The 10,282-nt window shown below is 41.3% G+C and overlaps 1 protein-coding gene across 1 annotated transcript; it reads left to right on the top strand.

Moving 5' to 3' along the window:
* Positions 1–4,412: 4,412 nt before the first annotated feature.
* On the top strand, positions 4,413–6,947 carry LOC116679281 (zinc finger protein 436-like; the record flags this gene model as incomplete). Its single annotated transcript, XM_032508960.1, has 1 exon — positions 4,413–6,947. A coding segment is annotated over one exon (779 nt), but the record flags the coding sequence as incomplete, so codon positions are not given.
* Positions 6,948–10,282: the final 3,335 nt, after the last annotated feature.

The raw sequence follows: 10,282 nt of genomic DNA, 5'->3' as shown, positions 1-10,282 counted from the left end.
TCACGCCCTCAAAGTTGAAGGTTTGGTATTTAGACTCTAAGTTGCAGACCCACAAAAAACCTTAGAAATAGAAAAAGTACTAATAGGAATGATGAATTAGAGTGAGATGATTGTCTAAAACAAAGTGTGAGGAGTGTTTTCTGTCTGCACTCACCTTCTAGTGAGGAGAACACATGGGAGCCGCAAGACCACCTGGACCTGACCTTATCACCGAGTACATGCAGGACACGAGGAGGAGGAGGAGGAGAGGAGGAGGAGGCAAGAGAAGGTGTCAGGAGGCCTCGGGAGACTCAGAGGAGCGAGGAGCAAGAGGAAGAGGAGGAGGTGAGTGAAGGAAAGAGTACTCCAGACTGAAGACTCCCAGAAATCTAATCTCAATATTAATGAATGCACAAAGAGGTTCACAAATGTCTTTTAGGATTTATATATTATACCATAATTCCTCAAAGAAGAACCGGTAGTCATTAACTCCGCCCTCTGATAGTGGTCGGGGGGCAACACGGCAATAAAGGCCGGGGGAAATCAAGTGGATAATCTCCTCAGGGCCTTTCATATAAGGTGCATTCAAGTTCATCGTAATGTACATTTCTACCAGTTTTAATTTAACAGATTATACATGCCAATGTCCAGTGATGAAGTTTTATTTAAGGTATGCTGGATATGCAAACCTACTTTTCAAAACTCGTCCTACGTTCACTGACCGATCTGCCTGAAACTTGGCATATAGCAATCTTGAGGTTGCTGTTACAGAACGTTACTGAATTAATTTTCTTTGTTCTCAAATGTGTAAATTACAAATATTATTTTTTTGTAAATAGAGACCCGCTTTTTTTTCATCCCGCTCTGAGACTCAGGACCAAATCTGTACAAAGGTTCATAAACAGTATATATATATATATTATATATTATATATATATATATATATATATATATATATATATATATATATATATATATTATATCTGAACTGCCCATGCGATCTTTACCATATTGGAAGTGTTTGATCTAGAGCCCTCCTAAGGCCACACATATAATGGTGTACTGATTGGTTTAAATGGGCGTGGCCCAGTACACCCCCAAAATCCTTTTTAGGAACAAACAAACAACTCAACAAAAATTCTTTTGATCTTGTCTTTTTGTGCTAGACGAAATGTCTTCAACGACCTTTAACCAAGTCCAGTTGCCCTTGATTTGAACCCTTCTTGGATACTATATCCTGGATGACTCAGAACCTTTACATACATCAAAGCTATTTTTTAAACCTCCATGATCACAACATATGCGCCCGTGTTTGTCGGTGGCATCAGTGATCCTCAGCAGTTTTATTTCAGAGCACAGCAGAAAGCTCTGCTGAGCTTCAGAAATGCTTTAGGAAATGTAGGTCGTGTGGACAATACCACATTACTTGCTCAATAAAAGAGGTAAACCTCTGAAAAGCTGTTTGATTCAGAAACCAGACACGCTGCTGAGAAGTAGTTAAACTTGTATTGTTACTGACCAATACTGCTGGTAATACAGATAGCAATACAGAAAGCTTTATTTGTCACGCGTGCACAGGTACACAGTGATATGATGGAGCAAGATGTAAGCCTTGGGGCCACAGCTATTTAAAGCACCGCCACGCACTCTCCAGAAAAGGATTAATGCAGACAGCAACATGGGATATTACATAAATTAACGTCAACACACAGTACATGTGGTTACATGAAGGGATCTTTTTTTTTTTTTAGGTGACTTGGGAGGGTGAAAAAAACAAAAGAGAGGTTTGAGGCAGTCAGTTCAAAGGGGGGAGGGGGGAGGGGCGTTATCTATGTTGTGGGTAAGATGGTGAGTGTGTGTATGTGAAGTATGAGGTGTCAGCTGTCTGTGTTGTACAGAAAGTTCAGTTCAATTCAGCCTTGTCCTTGGAGAGATAAGCCAGTGTGCAGGAGAAGACAGTAAGGCCAGCTGCAAGTTGTTTTTCCTCTTGGTTGAGGGGGGGGGGGGGGGGCAATAAGAAATCATTTTAATCTAATTTAGGTTGATTTGGTAGCATTTGTCCGGATCAATGTCCGTCAATCTCTCTCATCTTTAGCGTCATACGTATATCCAGTTCATGTAGTGAATTCGACGGTCCTTCAACCTTCATTGTCAGTCTGGTGGTTACCCTTAGCAACTCCCCAGACTGGGCCCCGATGGCGTCAACCCTCCTCTGAGCTTCCATGGCCCGGTCTGAGATGTTACGAGAGTTCACCGTTCTGAGCAACCCTCTGATGGAAAACCTTCAGCTTCTCGTTCACTTCATTTAAGCACTCTTTAAGTTCCCCAGACAGCTTTTGGGTGAATTTACTGGCGGCAGGAAGCAGAAGCAAGCCAAGATAAGAGGGGGAGAGTAGGAAAAGCACGACTGCTCTCGACAGAAGCAGGAAGTAGAAGTTTGATTTAGCAACAACAACGAGCTAAAACAAAAGGTCGAAGGTCAACTGGGGCCCCTCATTGCTAATATCTATCAGAGACAATGGTTCCAAATTACTTTACTGCAGTAGACCTAGTCCAGCATCATAAAGACAACATGATAACCCCTACAGATACAAGTGCAATGTAAAGATCTGTGGGAAAATGTTACATTTAAAACTTTCCCAGCACTAAAAATCCTGGGTGACCCCCCCCCCCCCCCCACCATGTGTTACCGCCTGGCTAAAGGCAATAAAAAGGGAGGCCACACATGAATTGATCAGAAGTAGTTTATTTATCACAAACTAACAAACACTGGATGTTAGACAGCTACAGCTGATTCAGAACGCTGCTGCTCGGGTCCTCACTAAGACCAAGAGACTGGATCACATCACTCCAGTTCTCACTAAGACCAAGATACTGGATCACATCACTCCAGTTCTCACTAAGACCAAGAGACTGGATCACATCACTCCAGTCCTCACTAAGACCAAGAGACTGGATCACATCACTCCAGTCCTCACTAAGACCAAGATACTGGATCACATCACTCCAGTTCTCACTAAGACCAAGAGACTGGATCACATCACTCCAGTCCTCACTAAGACCAAGAGACTGGATCACATCACTCCAGTTCTCACTAAGACCAAGAGACTGGATCACATCACTCCAGTCCTCACTAAGACCAAGATACTGGATCACTCACTCCAGTTCTCACTAAGACCAGAGACTGGATCACATCACTCCAGTCCTCACTAAGACCAAGAGACTGGATCACATCACTCCATCCTCACTAAGACCAAGATACTGGATCACATCACTCCAGTTCTCACTAAGACCAAGAGACTGGATCACATCACTCCAGTCCTCACTAAGACCAAGAGACTGGATCACATCACTCCAGTCCTCACTAAGACCAAGAGACTGGATCACATCACTCCAGTTCTGAAGTCTTTACACTGGCTTCCTGTGTCTCAAAGAATTGATTTCAAAGTACTTTAGCTAGTTTATGAATCACTTAACGGTTTAGGACCAAGATACATTTCTGATCTGCTACTACACTATGACCCCCCCAGACCTCTCAGGTCATCTGGGACAGGTCTAGTACTACACTATGACCCCCCCCAGACCTCTCAGGTCATCTGGGACAGGTCTACTACTACACTATGACCCCCCCAGACCTCTCAGGTCATCTGGGACAGGTCTACTTTCTGTCCCCGGAGTCAGAACTAAACAGGGTGAAGCAGCTTTCAGTTTCTATGCTCCTCATATCTGGAATAAACTCCCAGAAACCTGCAGATCCGCTGCTACTCTCAGTTCTTTAAATCAAGGCTGAAGACCTTTCTTTTTGATGCTGCATTTCTTTAATGTTTAATTTCTTATGCTGCACTGTAACTTTTATTCTTGTGTTTTATGTGTCTTAATGTTTTCATTTTTAACTGTTTATTCATGTGTTTTATTGGTTTTATTTCTTAAATGTTTAATTTCTTATGATGAATTTTGTTGAGGAAAGGAATAAGTATACGTATAAAAGTTGTGTAATACAGAGAAGGACAGATTCGAACGGTACATGTGTTTTATTCGTTTTATTTCTTTAATATTTAATTTCTTAAGATGATTTTTTTAGGAAAAGAATAAGTATAAAGGTTGTGTAATACAGAGAAAGACAGAAAGACAGACTCAAACGGTACATGTGTTTTAATGCTTTTATGTCTTTAATTTTTAATTTCTTATGTAATAACGAGAAAGACAGACTCGAACGGTACATGTGTTTTCTTAATTAGTGTGAAGAAGCCTTGCCTTACATTTTTCATAATGCAACTCCATAATGGGGATGTTGGCAGATAATTAAGAAAGGTAATGCATCAGTCAAACTATGTTAAACAGACATGCTCTACATGTGGACATAGTTTCTAGTTTAAGATAGATCACTACAGCGGCACCTCACTAACTCACTCTCTGTTTTTCTGTCTAGAAACGGACAGGAAGAGGAGTCAAACGTCACCGCTGTCAGCACTGTGACAAAACCTTCACAACATCACAACATTTAAAGATTCATCAGAGAGTTCACACTGGAGAGAAGCCAAACAGCTGTGATCAATGTGGGGCAGCTTTCACACAGCAGAGTCACCTAAAAAGACATCAACGCATTCACACTGGAGAGAAGCCGTACAGCTGTGATCAATGTGGGACAACCTTTTCTAGGAGTAGTCATCTTAAATCTCACCAACGTACACACACTGGAGAGAAGCTGTACAGCTGTGATCAATGTGGGGCAGCTTTCACACAACAGGGTCACCTAAAACAACATCAACGCATTCACACTGGAGAGAAGCCGTACAGCTGTGAACAATGTGGGAAAACCTTTTCTCATAGTGGTCACCTTAAATCTCACCAGCGCATTCACACAGGAGAGAAGCCGTACTGGTGTGAACAATGTGGGGAAACATTTTCTGAGGGTGGTAGCCTTAAAAAACACCAGCGCATTCACACTGGAGAGAAGCCGTACTGGTGTGAACAATGTGGGAGATCCTTTACTCACAGTAGTGGCCTTGAATCTCACCAGCTTATTCACACTGGAGAGAAGCCGTACTGGTGTGAACAATGTGGGAAAACATTTTCTGATGGTGGTAACCTTAAAAAACACCAGCGCATTCACACAGGAGAGAAGCCGTACTGGTGTGAACAATGTGGGAAAACCTTTTCTCGGAGTGATAGCCTTAAAAATCACCAGCGCATTCACACTGCCTCGTTGTGAACATGTTTCAGAGCCAAGCTGTTTCCTCCTCCTCATGCCCTGATAGCTGTGTTGTTATATTCTGATCTTCTCTCCACATTGAAGGCTGACCAGCAGTAACTCTATCTTCTGAACAGCATGTATGTTGTCCTGGCTACGACTACATATTACGCTCCTTCCCTTTGAAGGGGTAGTCCTGTCATTCATGTAAATAGTTTAACCCTCTGCTTTGAACCGGATCCCGCACGCTTCTTCAGTGGATCAGATTTAAGTCTGACTCTTTAGTCTCATTAAAACAGCTGGTTCGATTCAGGGTAAAGTTTAAGAGCTGAAGAAGGTCGTGTAATTTGGTCAAAAGCTCCAATTGAGAGACTGTAAGCCTTATGGTGAGAATAATCTGTTAAAGATGTGTTCCCATTATATGTTTGTGTCTGCCTTATACATATTCTTTTTACTATTCTTAGTGTAACATGATAATTCAGGGTGAAGTTTAACCTTGTGGACTTGAGAGGATCGTCCGCGAGCAAAACCAGCACCTCTGATTCATAGTTGAATCATTTAATAACCATAAAAGATAGAAACTTACCGATTGTTGTGGCTAAAAGCTAACAAGTAAGTGGTTACAGAGGTGTCTTCGGGGTCTTTCTAGCCTCTACAGGTGATTTTCTATCCAGCCTGGAACTTTTGCCCTTTTTCATCCAAGATTTATCCACTTGAAGTTTCATTTCTGCCGCTAGCTCCATGGTCTGTGTCTACTCTCTGTATGCCGACATACAGAGAGTAGAAAGCAAGCAACGTAACCAAAGAGTTCAGTGGGAAAGAGAGTGATCGCCCCATTCAAACTAGTCTAGTATGTGATCAAAGATACGGACAAGATAGATATCTACCGTTTTACAGAGGAGAATGGCATCACTGGTCTGAGATTTGGCATATATTTGGACCTTTTTTTGAAGAAATGTTAATTGTATGGGCTTTATATGAGTCATAACGTTTGTTTCTTTTGCATATAGGAGAACTGTTTTAGGTGTAATATCAATAGATGACATTATTATATTGATAATTGGCATATGTAAATGTCATGAGGGGAAAAAGTTCTGGACTTTCTTTGAAAAAATGTATGTATTTTGTCATCTGTGTAAGTTATGATTATTTTTTCAGTGTGACTCCCAAGACATGTGAGAAGTGTTTTTTATGTTTTACTGCTCTGTCTGGGATAACCATTCATATCTGTGAGATTCATGTTCTGTTTTATTTGTTTATTTATCTTTAAGGTCCTACAACCATTTTGAACATGCAAGTGACCTCACTGCAACCCAAATATTCTAATAACCCAGTTTGTCCTGAAAGAAATGATGTTCATATCGTGACTGTAGACAACAGGGTTGATGTTTTACAAGTTATTATAAAATAAATCCAGACGGACAATGAACTGTAAAAATGGCCTCAGGGCCCAGAGGGTTAAGAGCTGAAGAAGGCCGTGGAATTTGGTCAAAGCTCCAATAGAGAGAATGTAAGCCTTGTGTTGAGAATAATCTGTTAAAGATGTGTTCCCATTATTTGTTGGTGTCTGCCTTATACATATTCTTTTTATTATTCTTAGTTTAACGTGATCTTTTCTTACTTAGTATACCTTTTCATTTAATCTGTATTTTACATTTTAAATGAAGTCTTTGTATTTTCTGTTTGTCAACAAGGTTTAAGATCTGTTTAGTTTTGTTCTCTGTAACAATGAAAATTAGAAATGCATCATCTTACTATGATTTTTAATTAAACTGAACAAAAAATACCTAGTGGCGTTGTAAACTTTGTTGAAGTAGTTCCTTCAGGGGACTTTGGGTGAGGCGGCTTGGTGAAGGGTTCGCACCTCGCTCCCATCCTTTTCATCTCTGACCTTCCTTACAGTCCAGCCAAAGCGCTACAACGAACCATTTATATTATTATATATTATTATATATTTGGCAGCACCATGCCACGACCAGTGCATGTCCAGCAAGTCGAAAAAAGATGTTCCAAAGAAGAACCAATCTTTTTCAGCTCCTAGCTGAGGTCTACTGGACTCATCTTTGAGTTGTCGTGTTACAGTTTTACAGATTCTAGTCTCAGGAGTTGGTTATACGCGAGGCTCGAAGGCTTTGTGACAAGCTGACATACAAGGGTGTTCCGATCCACATCTTTCAGGACTACCTGTCCGAGGTGGTCGAGTAACGATCCGGATATTGAGATGTTCTGAAACCTCTCTATAACCTGGGCCTCAGACCTACACTGCGCTTCCCAGCCAAGTTGTTTATTAGAACCGAAGACGGACTGAAACGGCTAATTCCCCCTGAGGCCCCCAGGACCTCATCTCCTCTCGGCGCCGACTCAGCTCGGGATACAGGGAGGAGTGATTTTGCTTGGCAACATAACAGATGCGTCAATCCTGAGCTGCTATTGTTGCCTTAAGGTAACATCTTTTGGCTTTTCCACAGTGTTGCTACTCTTGTTTTCATGACTGCTCGTATAACTGTACAGAGTCTTTTATTTGTTTTTCTTTTTGAGTGCTGTGTCTTGAGCATGTGATGCTGCCATGCTGGCCTATTTAAGTTGTTGTTGCTCTGATGTTGGACTGTTCGTTAACCGTTGACCGACAAGCAGGTAACGGAGTCTCATTTCATTGTCCGGGAGCCTCTGACACGCTGAACACGGACAGCTGTAGGCTTGTACCGGTTAATGTTCTGGCCATTGTCACTTTTGAAAGCTCCTGCGAGACTGACGAGCCCACAGCGACGTCTACACTACCGTTCAAAAGTTTGGGGTCACCCAAACAATTTTGTGTTTTCCTGAAAAGTCCTACTTATTCACCACCATACGTTGTGAAATGAATAGAAAATAGAGTCAAGACATTGACAAGGTTAGAAATAATGATTTGGATTTGAAATGAGATTTTTTTTACATCAAACTTTGCTTTCGTCAAAGAATCCTCCATTTGCAGCAATTCCAGCGTTGCAGACCTTTGGCATTCTAGCTGTTAATTTGTTGAGGTAATCTGGAGAAATGTCCCCCCACGCTTCCAGAAGCAGCTCCACCAGTGGGATTGGTTGGATGGGCACTTCTTGGTACCATACGGTCAAGCTGCTCCCACAACAGCTCAATGGGGTTCAGATCTGGTGACTGCGCTGGCCACTCCATTACCGATAGAAGACCAGCTGCCTGCTTCTGCTCTAAATAGTTCTTCACCATGTGGAGGTGTGTTCAGGGTCATGGTCCTGTTGTAGGATGAAACTGGCTCCAATCAAGCGCTGTCCACTGGGTATGGCATGGCGTTGCAAAATGGAGTGATAGCCTTCCTTATTCAGAATCCCTTTTACCCCTTACAGATCTCCCACCTTACCAGCACCAAAGCAACCCCAGACCATCATATTACCTCCACCATGCTGAACAGATGGCGTCAGGCATTCTGCCAGCATCTTCTCATTTGTTCTGCGTCTCACAAACGTTCTTCTTTGGGATCCAAACACCTCAAACTTGGATTCATCCGTCCACAACACTTTTTTCCAGTCTTCCTCTGTCCAGTGTCTGTGTTCTTTTGCCCATCTTCATCTTTTTCTTTTATTGGCCAGTCTCAGATATGGCTTTTTCTTTGCCACTCTGCCCTGAAGCCCAGAATCCCGCAGCCGCCTCTTCACTGTACATGTTGACGCTGGTGTTTTGCGGGTACTATTTAATGAAGATGCCAGTTGGGGACCTGTGAGGCGTCTGTTTCTCAAACTAGAGACTCTAATGTACTTATCTTCTTGCCTCCCACTTCTTCTTCTACTCTGGTTAGAGCCTGTTTGTGCTGTCCTCTGAAGGGAGTAGTACACACCGTTGTAGGACATCTTCCATTTCATAGCAATGTCTCGCATGGAACAGCCTTCATTTCTAAGGACAAGAACAGACTGTCGAGTTTCAGATGAAAGTTCTCTTTTTCTGGCCATTTTGAGCGTTTAATTGACCCCACAAATGTGATGCTCCAGAAACTCAATCTGCTCAAAGGAAGGTCAGTTTTGTAGCTTCTGTAACGACCTAAACTGTTTTCAGATTAGGGTGACCAGACGTCCCCGGTTTCCGGGGACAGTCCCCGATTTTGGCGAACAGTCCCCGGCTGGATCTGTCCCCGGAAATGTCCCCGGTTTTCACTGTGACTGAAAGACCCGAAATTGGAATGAAAGAAAGAAAAAACTGACAAAACGTAGCCGATAATCGCTCACCCTGCACCCGCAGACTCCAGACAGCCAGAGACAGCGCTGCTCAGGGACGTTTTAGAAGCCTTTATAATCACTGATTATTTACATGGAGTCTGGTGGGTTTAGTGAACGCAATTTCTCGGAATTTTATGTTTTAAAAAGGATCTTAATCTTTAACAGAAAGGTCGACCTCCTTAGAAATCCTTTCATAATGTTGTCAGACACTTAGAATATTAATCTGAGTCTGTTAGCAGCTAAACAAGCACTTTTATGAACGTAAATACAAGCTGGACAATTATCCTATTAACTTACATTGTAGCCTGTTTCTGCCGACTGGAGCGATCTCGTTTAATATCAATGTCAAAGGAAAATATGTCCTCAATAGTTTTTATTGTATCTGATTCTCAATGAGCTGTTCCAGAAACAAGCCTTGAGCAATAAAGCAAAAGTTGTCAGATAAATGTAGTTCAGTAAACATTACAACATTATGAAATATTGAGACTTTCTATCTTGAAATATTAGGACTTTCTAGCTTGAAATATTAGGACTTTATAGCTTGAAATATTAAGACTTTCTATCTTGAAATATTAGGACTTTCTAGCTTGAAATATTAGGACTTTATAGCTTGAAATATTAAGACTTTCTAGCTTGAAATATTAGGACTTTATAGCTTGAAATATTAAGACTTTCTATCTTGAAATATTAGGACTTTCTAGCTTGAAATATTAGGACTTTCTATCTTGAAATATTAATACTTTCTATCTTGAAATATTAAGACTTTCTATCTTGAAATATTAAGACTTTCTATCTTGAAATATTAGGACTTTCTATCTTGAAATATTAGGATTTTCTATCTTGAAATATTAGGACTTTCTATCTTGAAATATTAGGACTTTCTATCTTGAAA

The sequence above is a fragment of the Etheostoma spectabile genome, unplaced genomic scaffold, assembly GCF_008692095.1.
Source record: "Etheostoma spectabile isolate EspeVRDwgs_2016 unplaced genomic scaffold, UIUC_Espe_1.0 scaffold00010110, whole genome shotgun sequence".
Taxonomy (NCBI): Eukaryota; Metazoa; Chordata; class Actinopteri; order Perciformes; family Percidae; genus Etheostoma; species Etheostoma spectabile.
The sequence above is the reverse complement of the archived record's forward strand: the minus strand, read 5'-3'. Positions and strand labels throughout refer to the sequence as shown.